General features: G+C 35.2%; 1 protein-coding gene across 5 annotated transcripts in view; it reads left to right on the top strand.

Moving 5' to 3' along the window:
• The window catches only part of GALNTL6 (polypeptide N-acetylgalactosaminyltransferase like 6), a 1,098,691-nt gene that overhangs the window by 368,151 nt on the left and 706,946 nt on the right, over positions 1–23,594 (top strand). For all 5 annotated transcript variants that reach the window (XM_055118910.1, XM_055118897.1, XM_055118904.1 and 2 more), the window contains one exon: positions 2,706–2,814. In XM_055118910.1, coding sequence (XP_054974885.1) covers positions 2,706–2,814 — 109 coding nt within the window. The remainder of the gene's footprint in view (positions 1–2,705; positions 2,815–23,594) is intronic.

Below are 23,594 nucleotides of genomic sequence, written 5' to 3'. Positions count from 1 at the left end.
ACTACAGTTTTTAATTCATAGATGAGTATTAGTAAAATTTCTAATTATGACATCAGCATCAGTTAGAAGAAAAGAGTGAGTTTGTTATAATGCTAGCTATTGAGTTCTCATAATTGATTTTTTTTCCATTTTCTTTTATTTAAAATATATACATTTTCCTGGAAATTTTATTGTGTCATATTTGTTTACTATTTTATGATTATCCACAGCATTTATAAACTCTTTATATTCTTTATATTCCTTATATATTTTCTCCTGGTTTTTTTTCTGAATGTATCACTATTATGAACTATAATGATCCCTTTAAGTATATGGATAGTAACAAAACTGAAAGTTAAAAAGTTTCTTTAGTATTAACTATATCACTGTATCACTGTTGTCCCCTTGCTCATTGATTTGCTCCAGTGGGCAACAGTAATGCTTCATTCATCCTTGTCACGTTCAGGTTCTGGGGAATGCCGCCCATTATTGTTACTGTTTTTGGTATATTGAGTACATCATGGGAAGCTTGGCAGGCTCTGCTGTGCGAGACTCTGCATCACTCTCTTCTGGGAGCTGTGTCTTATAGTCTCTAGATCTTGGCTGATTATGAGATTACATGGCACCAGGGGTAGTTCGTGGGCGTGACTGCCAAGTTACTGGAAAAATGGGGAACTGGGTGGAGGAGGCCCAGTACCAATCTGAGCAGGCTTGGGGAACTTAGCCACAGGTCCTGCATACCTGGGTTCCTATTCCAGTTCCCTCATGAGTGAGGCTTGTCCAAGCATGTGGAGAGTGGACTTCAGCCTGGCTGTGGTTGAGCTCTGGAGGTTTTTGGCTGCCAGCGTGCTGCTTGGGGTAGGGAGGGAAACTCAACCTGCCCCCCCATTCCGAGGGGGCCCGGTGAAGACAGTCTGGCACAGAGGCTGTCTTAACTACCATTTAAAAATATTTAGACTATTTTAATCATTTGAAAATAAATAGATCATTTATGGATAGTAGAGGTAGACTCAATATAGATATTTTTTCACATATATATAATAACACCATCTCAAATTAAGGAAATAAAAATTATTTTCTGGTACTTAGAATAATAAAACAACTTATTCATATTTATCTTACCTAAGCAAAACTAAGATACCCATAAGTTTAATGATTTCATCATTCTTTAGAGCTGCATATATATATATATATATCTCACATCATTATAATCCATTTATCTGTAGTTGGACACCTAGGTGATCCCATAACTTAGCTATTGCACTATACTAAATGCTGCAATGAATAATGGTTCACACATGTCCTTTTTTATGAATGATTTTATATCCTGGGGGTAGATGTTACAAAGTGGAGTAGTTGGGTCAGGTGGCAGCTCAATTTTAAATTTACAGAGAACTTCTCATGCAGTTTTCCACAGAGTTTGAACCATGCAACATTCCTCCAAGTTCTGGATGAATCCATTGTTCACCACATGCTGATGCACACAGATTGTTCCTACTATTTTTAGCATGTACCATTCTCACAGGTGAAGATGTTATCTTGTCATCTTGATTTGAATTTACCTAAGATTACAAGATAATCAGCTTTTTTTTCAAGTACTTCTTGGCCATCTACCTGTTTTCCTCTGAGAAGTGTCTATTGATTTTCTCCCCCCATTTTTTATTGGATTTATTTTTTTATATTTGTGATTACTTTTTATGCTGGATACCAGCCCCTTATAAGATCTGTTGAATTAAAATAATTTTTCCATTGTTATCTGCCTTTTGGTTTTATTCCATGTTTCTTTTCCCATGTAGAAACTCTTTAATATGACATAGTCACATTTGTTTATTTTTTATTCTGTTGCCTTTGCCAGTGGCATCATGTCATTGGAGAAACCATTGAGGTCCAAATCTTGTAGTGTTTTCTTATATTTTTCTCCATGTACTTCATAGTTTTTAGTTGGATCTCAATGTCTTTCACCCACTTCAATTTTATTTTTGTGTAAGGTGTGATATATGGATCCAGTCTTCAGTTTCTATACCTATTTATCCAGTTTCCCCATTTAGCTTCTTAATGATATTACTCAGCCATGTTCTACTTTTGGATACCATAAAAAATCTGTATTTAATAAAGAACCTGTTGAGCAGCAATTGATTGGTTACTTGATATTATTATCATCAGATTATTTGAATATAGTTGATTAAAATGAATAAAGTTATTGTAATAGCAAGCAAAAACAATGCCAATTTAATATCAAAATTGGTAGAATTACCAGTATGTACACTTTGGATGAATAAAATGGCATTTATGCTATGAGATATGTCTGTTATGCATGAAATAATGTGTCTGGATGAACTAAAATTGGAAATGGTAGAGTGTGGGCGACACATGATACAATATTAAAAATTAAAATTGTGTGGCTGGAGTGATAGCACAGGGGGTAGGGCTGACTTGCGTGCAGCCAACCCAGGTTCAATTCCCAGCATCCCATATGATCCCCTGAGCACTGCCAGGAGTAATCACCTGGCAGTGTGACCCAAAAAGCAAAAAGCTAAAAATGTTTTTTTAAGTGTGTATTAGAATTGTCGCTAGATATAATATTTGTTTTATAGTTAGAAGTATAGTGAATGTATACTTCTTTAGCAAATGTTCTATGATTACTTGATATGTATGTAGCTATTCATACCTACATGCAAAAGGGAATGCCTCCTGTTTTATACTCTGAACACTTTCCTTTTCCACAGACATTTCCACTGGGCCTGGGAGATGGGCAATTCTATTCATGGACAGATGGTTTGAGAAGAAAGGACTGGCATGACTATGAAAGCATCCAGAAAGAGGCTATGCGCTCAGGTATGAAGTTCAGAATCAGCTAACATGCTGCTTTCCTTATTATAGTTCATCATTTGTCACTTAACTTATACTAATTAGTGTTTCTGCTATACATCCTAAGGTATGCCTCATGGGGAGGTCTTACTTAAGGTTGCATGAATCTAGAGGGCTTTATATTCCATACTACTCTTCAGTATTTTCTAGAGGCATCCTAGGATATGACAGGGAGATGTGGCTAGGAAAGATACGTCTCATGTCAGATAAAATCATTAGCTAAATTCTAAGCCATACAAGGTTTTGGGGAGGTGCTGTGATCCTAGAGAGTGGCAAGGGCTACAGCAAATTGGTAGATCATAGAAACTGGATACCTGAGCTGGTCATTCTTATAAAGATAAGAATTTAAGTGACGTCATGTAGTGCACCGTGAGTGTTTTGAAATTAAAGGCTTGAATTCTAAATATACAAAACATGTAAATTCTTAGAAAAGGTGTTATAGAAAACAAAGCCTGGAAAGAATAAATATTTCGATTTTTGGCAATGGGGAATGAGAAGAATTCATCATTAGAGAAACAGTGAAAGGAGGTATGTATTCTACTTATTTCACCAGTGGAACTCTTCCTTTCATTATGGGAATATAACAAAAGTAAGAGAGATATTGTTTCCTGAAGTATATGTGGGAAGCTCTAAGATACTACCTTCCTTGTCACAGAGTGAGGGCTATAAGTCAGCTTTGCTCATAACTTGTCCCATAAACCAAATGAGATTGAGGGTGCTTCAACTATTAAATTTCCCATTGGAAAAGGCTCATATGAAATTGTGCAGGGCTGTGAAATATTTTGAGTTCCAAGTCAGGTGTGGTTGATAAAGCTATAGGCTTTTTCTATTTTCTTTCTTCATATGTTTTTTTAAAAAATAACATTTTCCAAATATTTTTTTTCTAATTCACTTTTCCCCTTGTGTTAAATTCAGTAGAATAGCTCTTACTCATCTCTGTTCCTTAACTTTGTCCAGTACTGTACCTCACAACTCTTCTCAGAAGATTTTTCTAGTCTTCTGAATCTTTTACTGTAAATGTGCAATAGCACTCTTATCTAATTAATTATGTTAATTAATTTTGAATACCATAAAAAATCTGTACTTAACAAAGCGCATTATTAGCACTTACTGATTGGTTACTTAATACTATCATTATCAGATTGTTAGAATATAGTTAATTTAAATTAATAAACTCATTGAAATCACAAGTAAAACCAATGACAATTTAGCACCAAAATTGGTAGAATAACCAGTATGTACATTTTGGATAAGTGAAACAGTGTTTATAATAAGAGATGCATTCTCTAAATATATTTTAATCTATTAAAATTAAAATTAATAAATAACTATTTCTTTTTCTCCCCACTAGTTTGAAAGATTTTTTTTAAATGTTCACATCATATAACTGGTGCTGACACAAGTTAGACATAAAAATGATAATAAAAGAGCAAAAATCTGTTGAAGATTTTCAACAGATTGACTTGTCCTGGGTGCTAGACATATGTGTTTTATTTAAACCTCTTAATACCTCCAATAGTTTGGTATTGGTATTAGAATCTTCAGCATGTAGAAAGATAAACAAAGAAAGAAAAAGAGAAGCAAAGAGAACTAAGTCTTTTATAATTTGTTAAGTAATTTCCAAGGTCAAACAACTAATAATTGGCTGAGTTAGATTAAAACCTAGGTCTTATGCTTCATTACTTCCTTCTCTCCAATACCAAATGCTAGGGTAATCTAAAAAAGTGACAAGCGCACATATGGGCTAAAGACAAGACTGGGTCCACAGACTAGTTTGTGCATCCATGAGTTACAGAAGTGGCAAATCAGTTTATGTCCCTGATAATCTACTTTGCAGAATAGCTGTGAAGATTAAAGATAATAGGCTTATACATTTGGTCAAATCAAATTAACTAATGAGAATTGTAGTTATTAATACACATAAGACATAACTTGTCTTACTTAATACACATAACTTAATACACATTACTTAATACACATAACTTGATTATCTATATGCACCCTTTGCTTGTAATTACGTTTCTGTGTCTTTTTTTTTTTGCTTTTTGGGTCACACCTGCGATGCACAGGGGTTACTCCTGTCTCTGCACTCAGGAATTACCCCTGGTGGTGCTCAAGGGACCATATGGGATGCTGGGAATTGAACCCGGGTTGGCCATGTGCAAGACAAACGCCCTACCCGCTGTGCTATTGCTCCAGCCTTCCTGTACCTACGTTTCTTATATCAACTCTATTATATCATAGTTGTTTTGCTTTGTTCCACCCTTTCTGATTCTTGGATTAATAGATCTTTCATATCCTCATCCTCACTGGAGCTGAAGAAATTGACTTACAAAAAATTGATAATGTACCAAGTTTTCTAAAGTGTAAGTTTTATAATGATTATTTTTAATCTTGTATTTTTTGGGGGGGGTGTATGGCATGTGGGTATGGTCTGAAATGCTTTTCACCACTGAACAACATTGCCTACATCTGTTTGATCTTGTACCACACCCAGCAGTGCTTAGGGCTTCCTCCTGACTCTGCATTCAGGGATTACTCCTGGTGGGGTTGAGGGCCCCATATAGGGCTCAGGGATTGAACCCAAGTAAGATGAGTACAAAGCAGGCTCCTTACTTGCTTATTATCTCTCCAGTCCTCTATATAAACATGTTATGTTTCATACTGAAGATCTATGAATAAAGATTAGGTATATGACAAACTCAATAGACTATATTATTTAAAATGTATAATATAGTAAGTGGGTAGGGCATTTGCCTTGCACGCGGCCAACCCAGGTTCGATCCCTTCATCCCTCTCGGAGAGCCAGGCAAGCTACCCATGGTCTATTGGATATACCAAAAACAGCAACAAGAAGTCTCACAATGGAGACCTTACTGGTGCCTGCTCGAGCAAATTGATGAGCAACGGGATGACAGTGATACAGTGAATACAAATAAATGACTATACACACATGTACAGATACAGACACAAATCTTTATTCAAAACATCTAAGCTAAGAAAAAGAAACCATTGTGCTCTCTGTCCCCACCAACTTAAAAAATATGTGCTTACTTTTTTTTTCTCTGTAGGTTTTTCTTTCACTAAACAAATATAATTGTATTTTGTCTCTAAACTTGTAAAACTTGAACATACCACATGATTTTTTGATGTTTCATGCCTCTGTATGATTCATGTCAAGCCGATTCATTTTTCTTTATTTTCATTATATCTATTATTTATGGACATTTAGAGAGTTCTCAGTTTCAAGATATATATGATTTTGTTCAAAAGATATTTTAGTTTTAGATAGGTGCAAATTTTTCCCAAGGCACATATTTAGTAGCAGGTTTTGTATGTCTAAGAAATATTCACATCATTTATACCTCACAGATGTTTTCCAAAGGTGATAAAATGATAATTTTGTTCTAATCAATAATTGATGGAATACCTTCTGATCCATATTAACTTCAATGGTTAATTTTGTTTATTTCCTAATTTGGGGAATGATAGAACATCTCAATTTAACTTACGTTTGCATCTCATCTCAGTTATATTTATATTTATGATTTGTGTTTGAGTGTGTGTGAGTGTGTGTGTGTGTGTGAGTGTGTGTGTATATATGTGTGTGCTTGTTGTCTATTTGTACTTCTTTTTAGTTAAATTCTCTTCACTTTCTATTTCTAATTTTTGGATATATTTCAATTTCTTGTTTATCTACAACATTCTTGAATTTATTTTGAATAATTTAATTTTGCGGTATACATCGTGCAAAGTGTTAGACCATATTTTGTAGGCTATTTTTTACAAAATAGTCTGTGTGTGTTGCTTTAGTAATGCAAGTTATTAATTTCAATACTCAAATTTGAACTTTATTTTTTTAAAGATAGCTCCTACTGATATGCTATATGGTATCTTTAAAACAATATTTTATTTTCAATAATATTTTATTTAGGTCATTAATCTAAGTGCTTTTAATATTATTTGACTTAATTTAGGAGTACATAGATCACTTTTTATTTGATGGGGTTTTGTGGCTGTGTTCAGACTTAAGTCTTGTTCTGTGCTAAGGGATCACTCCTGGCAGTGTATAGCACCATACCATCTCTCCTCCAGTTTTATTATTTCTCCTCTGATACTTAATGCTGTGTATTAGGAAATGTTTCTACCAATAATTGAAAATTAGATTTCAATATTTGTTTTCTTTTTGATTTTTTAGTTTTGTCCTTTAATTAGACATATGTGAGACAGATCATAATATAAATGAACCATATTTTAATAATAGTTACCACTATTTGACAAAATTCATCCATACTGAATTATGTTACTTCTTTGGAAGTATATTGTCATTCAATACATTACGCCATTCACAAAATTGCTATTAACATGTTAAATTACACACTCACAAATGTAAAAAATTATGGATTTTAGAATTATATTGAGTCTGTTGACAAATTAAGGGATAATTATCAATTTTTATAATAAATAGACCCTTTTATGATATGCTAATGTATTTGCAGCATATTGATTATATTTAGGAATATGTTTAAAATCTCATTCCAATATTTGATATTATTCACAGAAAACTAAAACCATTCTATTACCTTAGTGTATGAAATGTACTGGATGGAAAGGTTTGAGCATCTTAGGCCTTACTTCTGGCTCCAGTTATTCATAGTGGCATCAGGGGAACCAAGAATCAAACCTGGGTCAGTTGTATTCAAGGAAGAAATTTTATCCATTACACTATTTCTCTGACATTGTTATTTCTTTAATTGAAATTCCATGTGTTTTAGAACAGGAATCAAGAAATGTTAATTATATTTTAATTAGGGCATGAATTTAGAGAACCTTCAAATTCTTCTGTGACACATCCATTTGGTTAAAGTTTAGTTTAAATTTTTAATGTGGATATTAACAATACTTGTTTGTAAAATAAGTGTTTAAAATTAATTTTTTTTGGCTTTTTGGGTCACACCTCGCGATACACAGGGGTTACTCCTGGGTCTACACTCAGGAATTACCCCTGGCGGTGCTCAGGGGACCATATGTGATGCTGAGAATTGAACCCGGGTCGGCCGCGTGCAAGGCAAATGCCCTACCCGCTGTGCTATCCCTCCAGCCCCTAAATTAAATTTTTTTGTATACTTATAGCAGCATTTATTTCATCATTGAACTTGCTAAGAACTGCATCCTGCTGCTAAACATTATACAAATTAAGAACTGCTCTTAATTTGATATGTCACTGTCACTGTCACTGCCATCCCATTGCTCATCAATTTACTCAAGCAGGCATCAGTAACATCTCAATCGTGAGACTTGTTGTTACTGGTTTAGGCATATCGAATACACCATGGGTAACTTGCCAGGCTCTGCCATGCGGGCAAGATACTCTCGGTAATTTGCTGGGCTCTCCAAGAGGGGAGGAGGAATCAAACCCATGTTGGCTGCGTGCAAGGCAAATGCCCTACCGCTGTGCTCTCACTCCAGCCCAATTTGATATCATTCTGATTAAAAGTTAAATATCTGTAACAGGACTTGATCTGTAACTATATAGTTAATTAAATATATTCTATCATATTTACTGAGCTTTCAAGATAGTAATCTAAAGAGGTTATAAATTTTTATATATTCACAGAACATCCTTATAAGTTAGTGTCTAATATAAAACATTTTTTCTTAGTTAATAGACTATCTTGTTTCTTATATTCTGTATAAATTCTCATATGTGACATTGCTAACATAACTACAAGATACAACGAAATGAAATAAAATAAACCTTGACCCTTCTGAACATTTTTTTGGTGGGGTTTGTGAATTATATTACTTTATAATTGAATTTTTATTTTATCAAAACATTTGTTTGCATGCATCTTTTGAAATATTTTTTTCTCTTTAAATCTGTTATTCAGAAAAATCATTTATTTTCCAATGGAAATCAAACTTGCAATTCTGAACTTAATTTGTCTTTATATTTATTACTGCCCTGGTGCTAATATTTTATTCAACGTTTTTCTATCTTTATTCATGAGTGAATATTGGCTATGAATTCTTCTTTCTCCTAATTCCTTGCCAAATTTTGAAATGTAATTATAGCTTCATAAAATGACTAGAATAATGTTAGTTCTTTTTTCTATACTTTGCATATTTAAATTATCTAATTATTAATCATTTTAGAAAGCTGTTTGTGCTATGTAACTACTGGATGTAAACTTTTCTTGGAGATAATATTCTTTTTTTTTTTTTCTTTTTGGGTCACACCTAGCGATGCACAGGGGTCACTCCTGGCTCATACACTCAGGAATCACCCCTGGCGGTGCTCAGGGGACCATATGGGATGCTGGGATTCGAACCCGGGTCGGCCGCGTGCAAGGCAAACGCCCTACCCGCTGTGCTATTGCTCCAGCCCCTGGAGATAACATTCTTAAAGCTGGATTATTTTTATACAGTTTTTAGTATTAGTTGATTTCCTCTCTGCTGGAATTAATTGAACATTTTCTAGTAATTTTGACCTTCTAAATGCTTAAAAATTTGATCAGACTGCTGTTCTAAAAAGTTCAAAATGTCTCCACTGCTTAAAATTCTGTTGATTGTTTTCTTAATCACTATATCTTTTGATTTTCTCTATCATGCCAGGAATTAGTTTTATTCTTTTAATAAACAATGTTTTACTTTGCATAATCTGTTATGTATCTCCTTTTATGTAATTACGTACAATTTATTTTGAGTCATTTCATATTTTATGAATTAGATTTATATCTCTCTAATTTCTATTTTTCTTTTACGTAGAATAAACATTTAGGGCTCTAAATTTTCCTCTACCTACCACTGCTTTTTGGTTTAGGGATTTACATTTGTTTATGTTCGAGTTTCTTATATTTTAGTTATGTTTTGAAATATTTAAGTGACTTAATATAATCACTACATCACTGTCATCTCGTTATTCGTTGGTTTACTTGAGCGGGTACCAGTAACATCTCTATTCTTCTCAGCCCTGAGACTTTAGCAGCTTCTCCTTACCCATCTTTCCCAATGATTGGAGGCTTTTTCATGGTGAGGGGAATGAGACCTATTGTTACTGTTTTTGGTTTATCGAATACTCCATGGGTAGCTTGCCAGGCTCTGCCTGTGCAGGAGGGAAACTCTCAGTAGCTTGTTGGGCTCTCCAAGAGGTATGTATATGTCCTGTCATCCCTTTGATCAATCATTTGCTTGAGTGGGCCTAGTAACGTCTTCATTCATCCTAGCCCTGAGATTTTAGCACCCTCTCTTTACTCGTCCTTCCCAATGGTGCCACATTAGAGATTCTTCAGGGTGAGGGAAATGAGACCCATCATTGATACTGTATTTGGCATATGGATATGCCATGGGGAGCTTGTCAGGCTCTCCTGTGCGGGCAGTGAACTTTTGGTACCTTGCCAGGTTCTCCAAGAGGGAGAATTAAGCTATGAGATTTTGAGAGGCCACATCGAGACCATGTGCTTCTGGGAGCTTGGTTTTACAGTCTTTGTAATGTATAGTTTTATACATGCAAAAATAAAAGCAGAAAAAGAATCTAGTGATGGATATATGCCAAAACCTTACATGCACATAAGGGCCTTTCTCTGTATTTCAGTACCCTTGGAGTTAGAATTAATTAAAATGATTCTTTGCATTTCTTCTAATTCTAACAAATTTTAAAATGAACCCAGAGTTCCACTATTTCACTATCTTACACTTTTTTTGGTGATTAACCTTAGTCACAACAATTAGCTCATACAAGATTGGTGTCTGTTGCAACATTCTGAGTTAGGGATTCATTTTGGAAGGGAAAACCAAATTTTAGAGGGTAAAGGTATATTTTGTGATAGTGTTTTTCTTTCAACTCATTAATACCTAGATTTCGTTTTTTCATGAATTGCTACTTAACCCAATCATAGTTTAGTTTGATTTTTTTTTCTAACTATGCTTTGTCTGTATATACTGCTGTACATTGTGTCCTGATAACTTTATGGCATTTGAAGTTTTGTGGGTATATTGTGTCTGGGATTGCACCCAGAGTCTCACACATGAGAAACTTATTTTCAGCTGCTGAGCTCCATTCCCAAACCCTTTATGAGAAAATGTTGACACTAGATTTTATCTTTTATTAATTTACAATCCCTCTGAAGTCTATTGCTATGTCCTAATATTGGAAAATCATGCTTAATGAAGCATCATTTGAATCATTTATCGAGTTAATTGAAAGAACTAAAGCATAGATTCCTTTGATATAGTATGAAAAATAATACATAAAACTATATTAACTTTTTATTCAATTGTGTTGCTTTCAGTTCATTATTCGATAGAGTTGCTCTAATAACTAAAAGGACATTTCATGGATATTTATCTATAAATATTTTCAAAATGCTGCTAATGTATTTCTAAAATAAAAATCAATGCTGCCTACGACATTTTCCTGGACTATGGATTAGATGACTTCTGTGTGTGCTGAACATTGAGAAGAATATGCAATTAGTTCTTTTAATTGTTATTCATTGCTTTCTAATTCCAATAGAGTTCTTTACTAAATAGTAAAAACGTACTTTGAAAGAGTCACAGCTAGGTTGGGATTGTGTGTGTGTATGTGTGTGTGTCTGCTTGTGCATTCTGTGTACATGTCCTCATGAACTTCTCATGAAGTCCGTGCTCTTTTTCTAGTGCTTTATTTTTAATGATTAAAAATGAAAATTTGTCTTGTTCAAGCCTCATTTCAATTTAAATAGAAATATTTTTACAGTGTTCATCACTGGTTTTTGGATACCAGAATGAATTCACAATCTCTGGAAAGAATCTGTTTTTCTCACTTTTATTTGATTGAATTTGGTTTCATTTTCTTATAATCATAATCAAATCATCTACTCCCCTGACTGTCTCAGGAATCCATTCACTATATCCTTTTATTGTTAGTTACTGCTTCATTTATTTACTTTTTCAACAATAACCTTTAAATGCCATAATATCTCAACTATTGCTCTTAAATCTGGAACAAAAATACCAAAAATTATTTATACTGGTACTTAAAAATCAAGCAGTGTAGTTAGGGTACTTTAGTTGTTTTTGTTGTTATTACTTGTTTTGGTTTGGACCACACCTGTCTGTGCTCAGGAATAACTCATGGCTCTTCATTAAGTCATAACTCCTGGTAGTGCGCAAAAGATCTTATGTAGTGCTAGAAATTAAACCAGGGTTGGCTATGTGTAAGGCAAGTGCCTTACCTTCTGTACTATCTCTTTGTCTCACTCTCTACTGTTACTGTCTCTACCTGTAGACATTCATATTACGATCATTAGTCGATCTTGTCCAGAGTATTTGAGTGACCTCCTAACTGATCTATTTCCCTTCCATAATTTGCTCTTCAAATACCAACCCTAGATGTTTTATAAACATAATAATAATTAGATCATTTATATCATTTGCTCAAAAGCTCACAAATATGGATATCAGATTTTAAGTTAAATCTAAGTTAATGATTAGAAAATCCAATATGATCTATCCCAGAAATGTGTCTTTTTTCTTATGATTATTATTATTTAGCCTCTTCACTAGCCACTCTCAACCATTTTGTTTCCTCAAGCATATTGAACATGTTCCAGAACTTTCCACTGGCTCTTCCCATTGACTGAGATATTTATAATTCATATCTTTGCAGTCTACTGTCCCCTCCAATAAGGTCACCAGACTGTCAAGTGTCTGTTTAGGCAGGTTTTTTAGTCATCACTTACATTTTTTTTAACTTTAATTACTTCCTACAGCGGTAGTTTTTATTTATATTTCATACATATACATTTTTAAAGTTTAAAATTTTATGATTACCTTCATTATAACAATTGCCCTAAGATTTCATATTATATTACCTTGATTCATTTGATTTTTTTTAAGAATGACATGTCTGTATGTATTGCAAAAGTATCATGAAAACCTGCCGTGACATGATTGTTCTTTTTCCCTCATAGAGATTTCATCCCAATTCCCTTTAAACCTCATGATCTAAACTAATAAGTATTCATGCTAATTGCTGTGAATTCCCATAGCAAAACATCAAAGGGTATGAATTAAAAGACTGTTTGAACAGTGGGAATGAACCATGCTTTATAATGATTAACAGTAGACTTCCCTACTTTCCTTTAAACAACAGCTCACTTTAGTGCTGATCAGGGACCCATTTTGCTCTTAAATATCTTTATTATACATAATTGAACAAGATTACCAACCAAACAAAATGGAAAATCGAAATGTGCTCCTCTTGGGAGACACTGAAACTACTTTTGTTTCAGATTTTTTAAAAATTATGATTTTATTTTAACAGAAAGTATGGTAACTTGTCTTCTTTTATTTATGCCTTTTGTCTCTTTAAAATAGAGTTTCGCATTTTTTTTATTACTACTCACAATGAATATTGTTTATTATCTCAATTCAGGTATTTTTGCATATCTATAGTATGCACTTAATAAATTTCCTAATGTGACTTGTTCAGAGGTGCTCGACTTTGGAAAGTAGTACCAAAATAACATTTATTATTTTTAATTATATTAAGGTTATCTTTTAATGAAATATTTCCTTTGACAGTCATTGTGTAATAATGAAAATTTAAAATGGAGGTGAAATTGTTAGCATTATGCTGAGATATATCATTAATATGTCTAATAATAGAACAAATTTGAGCTGAAACTGAACTGAGTTGCAATTATCTAGGGAAGAGTACTGTCAATATCACAATATGAAAATAGTATTGCAGAGATATCTCGAGATTTATAGAGATAGAGAGATTTATTAAACTTCAATAAGTACATATTGATAATAACACAAAATTAGTTTTTAAAAATAGTGTAGGAAGTTGTTGCAAAACTTGTAATACTTCTATTTAGAAATTCCAGTCTTAGACTGAGGAGAAATCTGGAAGTGGCAAAGAACATGCCTGCATGTGTGAAGCCCAGAGTTTTATCCCTAATACCCCAGAGGCTTTGTCACAAACATCACTGTATCATTGTCATCCTGTTGTTCATCTAATTATTCGAGTGGGAGCCTGTAACGTCTCCATTCATCCCAACCCTGAGATTTTAGCAGTCTCTCCTTAACTTGTTTTTCCCAACGATTGAAGTCAAAAAGATAGTTGGAAATAATCACTCTGGATAAGAACCATGTGCTGAAAACTGGTAAAGGAACAAACACGATAACCTCTCAGTACTGTATTGCAAGCTATAATGCGCCAAAGGGGAACAAGAGAGAGAGAGAGAGAGAGAGAGAGAGAGAGAGAGAGAGAGAGAGAGAGAGAGAGAGAGAGAGAGAGAACAGAAACAGAGACAGAGGCAGAAACAGAAAAAAAGAAAGAGGGAAAGAGACAGAGACACAGAGAGATAGAAGGAGTCAGAGAGACCAACAGACAAAGATAGAGATAGAAAGGGAGAGAGAGAGAGAAAGAGAGTCAGTGAGAGACAGAGAGAGGCAGATACAGAGAGAGAGAGAAGGAGTGTATACTATAGTTACAGGTTAGGGGAGGATGGTGGTAAACTGGGGACGTTGGTGGTGGGAAATGTACACTGGTGGAAGGAACACTGTACTACTAAAACCTGAGCAAGATCAGCTTTGTAATTGTATCTCATGATGACTTAATTAAAAAAATATACAAAGAGACTCTAAAAATAGGGACATTATGTAGCCCCCCAAAAAGTTCTGATTCAAAGTTTGTAAAAATAAGAATAGGAAAAAACATATTTTTATATAGTAGTTATAATTACTGATTTTGTTTGTTAGTTTTTTTGGGGGGGGCCACACCTGGTGGTGCTTGGTGCTTAGTCCTGGATCTGAGATCACTTCTGGTAATATTTAGGGGACGAAATGCACCAGGGATAGAACCAGGATGGCAGCATATTATTTTTTTCCTTTTAGTTATAAATTCTCCATATTTGGAGAAACTTGCATAAATTGATCATAATATGTGATCATGAAGAAAGAAAAAAATCTGCTGCAGTATATAGATATTAGGGAAGAATTGGGAAATTAGAAATATCAAGTAAAACAAAGGGTTTAAATCTAAATGCACAATGCACCATGTAGACTAATACTAAATTGGTTTTGTGCCTGCCATTTATTTTACACAAATCTTTAGCTAGTTGTATTACTGTGACTAGAATTTTTTCTTTCAAATTTTAATTAGGATACTGTGATTTACAAAGTTATTCATCATTGGGTTTTAGACATAGAGTATAAAGTACCAATCCCATCACCACTGTCAATTTCCCTCCACCAAAGTTCCTAGGCCCCCTCCCTTATCCCACCCACACCCGAACCTGCCCTCATGACTGGCACCTTTCTAAGTACAGTTGTTAAGGATGGGACTCTTGATTGCAGTGTTGTTGACTTGCTGGTGTAGATATTTGTCTGTCATTCCTTAATAACCTTTGCACTTTGCTCCCCTATTCTGGCCCCTATTACTTTTCATCTGTCTTTTCACCTCCTCTTCTCCCTTCTTTCTTTTCTTTTCCTCCCTCAACTCGGGCTCAAGTTGATCTTGGCATACCTCCTTTGAAACATTGCATTTGTTCACCAGTTATCCTAAAAACCACATATGATCTCACTATAATTTTAACCCTTTTCTGCTCAGTTTCAATGAGTATGTAAAGTATAATTCTGTATTTACAACACCATGCCATACAGAAAACTCACATACATTACTCATATACATATACAAACACATATACACATGATAGCATAGCAGGTAGGGCATTTGCCTTGCATGCAGCCAACCCAGGTTCAATTTTGCCATCCCTCTCGGAGAGCCCAGCAAGCTACCGAGAGTATCTCGCCCGGATGGCAGAAGCTGGCAAGCTACCCGTGGCATATTCTATATTCCAAAAACAGTAACAACACGTCTCATAATGGAGATGTTACTGGTGCCCACTCGAGAAAATCGATGAGCAACAAGATGACTGGTACAGTCATACAATAATAGTTAATAATATCATTATCAACTCTGATGATAATCTTCCTGCTAATAGTAGGTCTCATCTTGAAGCTACAAAGTTTTGTTTACTATTTTTGTTGTTGATTTAGTTGAAAAAAATAGGTTTTTGGGCCACACCCAGTGATACCCAGGAATTACTTCTAGCTCTGCACTCAGAAATTACTCCTGGATGTGCTGGCAGGACCATATAGATTGCTGAGGATTGAATCTGGGTTGGGTACGTGCAAGCCAACTGCCTTACTCATCTTACTATCTCTCTAGACCCATGTTGTGTCCATATTTTGTAAAAGGGGGAGTTAAAGGCATCGTTAAATCTAGTGTTACCTGGTGAATATCCTCATGTAGTACTTGTGTAAATTTTGTGAAGACAAATAAGAAACATTAAAACAGAAAGTGAGTTTTGATGACTTAGTCCTAAGGTCTATGACATTATCAAATTTGTGCAACATGCTAATGCAATGATACCCGAGTGTTTCCTGTGACTTGGGGAATTGTCATTCACTCAAGCCTAAATTGTCATCCAGGCACTGTATCCTGGCAAAATTCAGAGAGATTCAAGTGATTATTTGAACACCCTCCAAAATTCAAATCCAGGTTCTGGCACACATTTATCAGTAATGAGTTCTGGGCCTTCTTGGCCGCAGTACCTAATGAGGTACATAGAGGAAATGTGTGTGTTCACCCAGCGGGAAGGAAATGTGCCAACTCTGGAAACTGACGGCAACACTTTCCAGACATCGACTTTACAACCGTAAATGCCAGCTTGACTTGATGCTCTTTGAGTGAATAACAGTGGTTTTGAGCAACCTGTATGCTGAGTGACATTTCAGTCACAAAAACATCAGGAAAATGGTGCTCAGGAATACTAGAAGTTTGGTACTGGAAATTTTCAGTTTTTAAAGCGAAACAACTCTGATCAAAACTACATGGAATGGTTTTTCATTGTTTATAAAATACGCATAATGGAAAAGTAAGATTTAATGAATAATAAATTTGATTGATATAGTGCTTGATTTAATTATGTGAAAAGATGGTAGAACATAGTGAAATTAGTATTATCAGGCATTTAATAATGATATGAATTTTCATGGTGACTAACTGAGCCTTAGGGATCCAAATTCATTATTGGATTTAAATGACTAGATTAACTTAATAGATGTTGACCTAGATAACAATCTAATAGAACTTAGTACATATTAATTAGGATATATGTAGTAAACATCATGCATATTTAATAAACTTTGAGTTTTAGAAATAACAATCAGTAAGGAATAAATTTTAAAATGTTATATAGAATAATACATTAAAATTTTATTAATGAATCACCGTGAGGTACAGTTACAGACTTACAAGCTTTCGTTCTTGCATTTCAGTCATACAATGATCGAGTACCATCCCTCCACCAGTGCCCATTCTCTACCACCAATGATCCCAGTATCCCTCCCACCACACCCACTCCATCCCCCCCAACCTCTGTGGCAGGGCATTCCCTTTTGTTCTCTCTCTCTTTCCTATTGGATGTTGTGCTTTGCAATAGAGGTATTGAGTGGCCATTGTGTTCCCTCTATAGTCTACTTTCAGCACACATCTCCCATCCTGAGCGGGCCCTCCAAGCACTCTTTACTTAATGATCCCTTCTCTATCTGAGCTGCCTTTTTCTCCCAGGATATGAGGTCAGCTTTCGAGCTGTAGAACAATCCTCCCAGTACACATCTCTGCTATTCTTGGTTGTAAGTCTCCCATTCTGTTACTTTATATTCCACAAATGAGTGCAATCTTTCTATGTCTGTCTCTCTTTTTCTGACTCATTTCACTTAGCCTGATACCTTCCATGATGATCCACATATGCAAATTTCATGGCTTCATTTTTTTCTAAGAACTGCATAGTATTCCATTGCATAAATGTACCAAAGTTTCTTTAACCAGTCATCTGTTCTCAGACACTAGGTTTTTTTTTCCAGATTCTGACTATTGTGAACAGTCCTGCAATGAACATAGAAGTGCAGATATCATTTCTATTATACTTTTTGCATCTCCGGGATATATTCCCAGAAGTGATATTGCTGGGTCAAATGGGAGCTCAATTTCTATTTTTTTCACATTTATTTATTTATTTATTTATTTATTTATTTATTTATTTATTGTTGAATCATCATGTGAAAAGTTACAAAGGCTTAAGTCTCAGTTATACAATGCTCAAACACCCATCTCTTCACCAGTGCACATATTCCACCACCAAGAATCATAGTATACCTCCTCCCCACCCCCCACCCTGCCTGTGTAGCTGATAAATTTCACTTACTTTCTCTTTACTTTGATTACATTCAATATTTCAACAAAAAAATCACTACTATTGTTATTTTCAACAATGGAAAACAAATTATCAAATGCTTCCTTTTCAGCAGGTCTGACTGGGGGAAGGGAAACTCCAATCAATTTCAAATTTTTTGAGAAGCATCCAAACTGTTTTCCAAAAGGGCTGAACCACTCGACATTCAGCATTCCCACCAGCAGTGAAGGAGGGTCCCTTCTTCACTACATCCATGCCAACACCGGTTGCTTATGTTCTTTTGAATGTGTGCCAGTCTCTGTGGTGTGAGGATATCTCATAGTTGTTTTGATCTGCAGCTCCCTGATGATTAGTGATGAAGAGCATTTTTTCATGTGCCTTTTGCCCATTCGTATATTTTCTTTGAGAAAGTTTCTGTTCATTTCATCGCACCATTTTCTGATGGGTTGGATGTTTTCTTGTTCAACCAGTATCTTATATATCTTTGATGTCAACCCCTGATTATATGGATATTGGGTGAATATCCTTTCCCATTTTGTAGATTGTCTTTGTATTCTGGTCACTGTATCCTTTGAGGTGCAGAATTTTCTTGGTTTAATATAGTCCCAATTGTTAATATCTGTTTCCACTTGGTTCATCAGTGGAGTGTCATATTTGAAGATACCTTTAGCTTCAATGTCGTGGAGGGTTTTGCTGACCTTGTCTTCAATGTACCTTATGGTTTCTGGTCTGATGTTGAGTCCTTTAATCTATTTTGATCTGACTTTTGTGCATGGTGTTAGGTAGAGGTCTAAGTCCATTTTTTTTGCATCTGGTGCCCAGTTATGCCAGCACCATTTGTTAAAGAGGTTTTCCATCTAATTTGTTGTTGTTATTTTTAATACTGGAAATATTTTATATTTCTTAAGTAATGAAATATTTCTTAAGCCTCTGACAGACATAACCTAAACTTTGGTGAACAGAAAATAAAAGCATTAAATATACTATCCAAATTTGGATCGTAAGTTTCTTTTTAGTTTGTTTGTCTGGGGCCTCACCAATATGTTCTCAGAGCTTACTCCGGACTCTGTTCTCAGGGATACTCATGGTGAGTCTCGGGAGACTTGGTGTCAGGGTACAAATCATGGTCATTGTCTGCATCCTATCTGTTAGACTCTCTCCAGTTCCTGAAGAATAAGTTCACTCTTTTTGATATTTTAAAAAATAGATATCCTAATTACTTTCTAGAATATTTCCTTCATTTTATCCTTTCTCTTAGAAAGCCTCTTAATTCAAGTATTGAGATTTCTTACACATTGTCTTGGTGTTTCTCAAATTAACCCAGATAGAAGGAATGTCAATACAGTTGAATTTAAAATCAGGTCACAAATTTAGAGGACTGTCTATATGTTATCCTACACATGAATATGGTGAGGTTATATGTATAATGCCATATAGATGAGACAGATCAAATTAATATGCATGTGCACATACAGAAATATCCCACACACATTCAAATTGGTGTCATAACTCTATAAACTCTGGGACAACCCTTATCACACACTGCCAATCTCTTTCATTTCTCCTAATCACATTTTCTGGCTTTGAATATTTGTCATTCTGTAATGCATAAAATCTAAATTTTCCCATTCCTCAGGAATGTTTCTGTAATGAATCCCTTACTAATCGGTATCAAGTGAATCTCTGACCTCTACTCTCTCCTTCATGCAGACAGTCAGTCCATTCTCCTCTCTACAAAATTTCACCAGATTTATGAGATCTGTTAAGGCATACAAATTTACCTAAATCAATGCATGTCCCTACTCTTTAAGTCTAGCCACTGCATTGACAAGTGATGATTGAGAGATATTTAAGCCAACTCTCTCTCTCAATGACACTAGGTCCAGGATGCCTGTCTTCATTGTTTCCCAAACAGTGCCTCATATGTCTCAGAGGATAATCAGTCCTAAATTTTCACAACTTTCTATCTGATGGGCCCTTGAGGATGTGAGTGCCGTGAATTTCTCTCACTACTGCTTTGTATAGCCCCTTGTCATTTAGTTTCTAATACAACTAAGCTAGCATGCCACTCTCTCAGCAACACTCTTACAAAACAATTCCTTCAAGCAGTTGTCCCAAAAGAACCCAGTTATTAACTTCTGAAATCAGACTGGGAACCAATGTCAGACAATAATTGACTTTATACCTTTTTCCTTACTCTAATACTCTGATTTCCTGGAAACAATGCACACCTTTAAAATTATCAAAAAAGATATATTTAAAGAAGCAGCTACTTCCAAGCTGCTTCATACCTAAGATTATCTTGGACTCCCAACACCCTCCTATATATCAACGTAATTATAGATGTATTTATAGATATGAATGATTTTTTTTCCTTGTCCAAAGCACTCTGACAAAATAAACCAGCCATGCATAAAGTCCTAGTTAGAACTCTAAATTATTGTGAATAGAACTTACCTCATTTTCAGGGAAAATTATAATATAAAGTGTTAATACAGTAATAATAATTATTTTTCAAGCTTATAAACAAATGTATGAAAAAGGTACTAGAAAAAAAGCAGTGCTTTCTCATTTTATGAGATTTATATAGTCAGTTTTTAAATCATAAACAAAATTCACATGACAAATATAATGCAAAATGTGCATCCCTGGAAGGTTTTTGGACTGCTTAAAATTGCCTTTATATATTTCCTTAAATATAATAATACATTAATCCCTTCATATTGAAAAGAGTGCACCACAATTAGATTATTTCAGTCAGTTAATGGAAATTTGCCTTAACAATAAACATGAAAGTGCTGAAAAGCAGAAAATGTTTTCATAAGCAGCCTTCCTGGACTGTCAGGGATGTAAAAGCTGAGCAAGCTGCCAGAGTGTATATAACTTGCTGGCAGTTTTATGCAGCCTGTCGAACCCTTTAGAATAGTTCTTTCTCCCTGTCCTGCGTGGAGCTACCCCTTTGGGGTCTCTGCTTCTACTGCTTAGGTTGTCCCTTTCCCTGATGACTAACTCTTTCATTGTATCTCCAGGAAGAAGGATTCTCAAAGTGAAGATGAGACTGATTAGAACAGCTGTCAGTCCAAGTAGATCAGCACTGACTGAAAACACTTCCGTCAGGCTTCCTCAAACACAGCAGGGCAGCTGGCATCAGATGATTTTGTTTGGTTCAGACAGTGAGCCTTGCTTGAAAACCTATGTCCAGAGAAACATTGCACTTGATATGAAACATAGCAATTCTTGATTTATGAATCACTATTGGATATTACTAGAAGGTATCCATAAACCTAGTGGACACTTGGAGAACAGACTAAAATGTGGTCAATTTTTATGTTCTTCCTGTTTTCTTCTCTACTTTTAATTAAACATTGTGATTTACAAAGCTTTTCATAATAGAGTTGTCTCAGGTATTCAGTGTTCCAGCACCAATCCCACCACTGGTTTGACCTGCCCTCTACCAGTGTCACCAATTTCCCACCTGCTCTCAATCCTTTCCCCTTAGCAGGTACAAAATAACTTACTTCCTATACTTCCTACTGCTTGTTACAACATATATTGCTCAATGATGTTGTTAAAGTCATTGTCAGGATTCATTGAGCTGTTTGATGCTAGACGAGAATCTGCATTACTGGTTTTGCTCATTGAGTTTAGTGGGATTCTACCGAATCTTCCATCTAATTTTCTGTGTCACCCCGAGATGTCAGTACTATGAAAATTGGAAGTGTTGAATGGCTACATATGTAATCGCACACTACAAGAACCATGGAACTTGGTTGATTTCGCAGCTGGCCATCTCTTCGAGGTTAGTTATGTGGTTTTGAAGCTGGTCTGATTATATGCCTGAGGAGGTTAGGTATGGGTGTGGCTCTAAACCTTGTGGCAAGGTGAGGTTTAGCCCACCTATTCCAATAAGATACCAGCCCTGAGACAGATTGACTTACCAGGGTGCTTGGTAGTGGCCTTGGTTGTTCTTAACAGAAAATCTCTCTCTTGAAATAGAGACACGTTAAAGCAAGGCTGATGTGATCACAGGTTGTATTAGTCAAAATTCATTAGAAAACAGAGCGCGCACGTGTGTGTGTGTTTGTGTGTGTGTTTGTGTGTGTGTGTAGAATTACTTTAAGAACTTTTCCCTCATAGCTGTAGAAGTCTGTAAAAAGTAAAATATCATAGGAAAGGCTGGTAAGCTGACAACTCAGGAAATAGTTGTGGTTCAAGATAAAACTTCAGGAATGTCTTCTTGCTCTGGAGAACTCAGCCTTTGATCTACTAAGATCTTCAACTAATTGGATAAAGCCCAGCGAAATTATAGAGTGGCTTCTTTTACTTAAAGTAAGCCTTTCTTAAATGATAATATCCCTCAATACCGTAAAAATACCATTCAGAAATATCCAGAATTATGTTTGCTCAAATATATGGGAAAAATTGACCTAACTGTGTTACACATAAATTTAACAACCACAAAGACACAAGGGAAGAATCTGGGTCAAGGAGAACTTGAATATCAAGCTGCAGATTCTTGAGCAGAGGGTACACATATCTCTATACCTGGTTTGAGTTAAAACTGTCACCTTGCAATTGTTCCCAACCTTAAGAATAAGGTGGGAACACAGGAATGCATCAATATGTGCTTTTATGACCTCATAATTTCAGGAGAAACTACAAATATGGAATGGTTGATCCTGGATTCCAATAGAGAGCAAACTCAAGAGTAAAAATAAGTCTAATGACCATCAAAGGGAACAAGTGTTAGAAGAAAAACACAAAAACACTTCAACAGATGAATTTGAGTCCATGAAAAAAAGGAAAAGAAGGCAGCCAAAGGAAAAGAAGCAGCATAGCAGTAACATGGCATTCCTAAGTGATGAAGGACACCAAGAGAAAGATTTTCTGAAGGAATTATTGAGCTTTTCAAATTAAAACATCTAATTCAAAAGTGGAAAGGATAGATGAGATGACTTTTGAGATGCAAATAAGAGGACAGGGAGATTAAATATAAATATGTCAAAGCAGGACACAATTCAATAGAAATGGGTGGCATAAAGGTTAAAAGGATGAATGGGTGACCAGATTTAAACAAGTGAGAAGAGCTAAAATTAAAAAAGTCTTAAAGAAGACTTCCATTGGGACTAGATAGCACAGGAGGTAGAACCTTTGTTTTGCATCTGGTTGACTCAGGTTCAATCTCTGGCACCTCATATAATCTCTTGAGCACAGCCGAGAGTAATTCCTTAGGACAAATCCATGAGCAATTGCTGAGCTCCCTGAGTGAGGCCCAAAAACCAAGAGAGAGAGGGATAAATTAGATAGATAGATGATAGATAGATAGATAGATAGATAGATAGATAGATAGATAGATAGATAGATAGATGATAGATAGATACCTTCATGATTCCCAAGAAATATTTTGGTGCAACACTTTTAAGTATGTCAAGAACCATTGGTAAAAGAACAGATGAAGTAGACAGACCTACAGAGTATCTTGATTGTATGAAGTCA

Source organism: Sorex araneus, chromosome 1, assembly GCF_027595985.1.
Source record: "Sorex araneus isolate mSorAra2 chromosome 1, mSorAra2.pri, whole genome shotgun sequence".
In the NCBI taxonomy this organism is placed as follows: Eukaryota; Metazoa; Chordata; class Mammalia; order Eulipotyphla; family Soricidae; genus Sorex; species Sorex araneus.
This window is presented reverse-complemented; position numbering and strand designations above follow the sequence as displayed.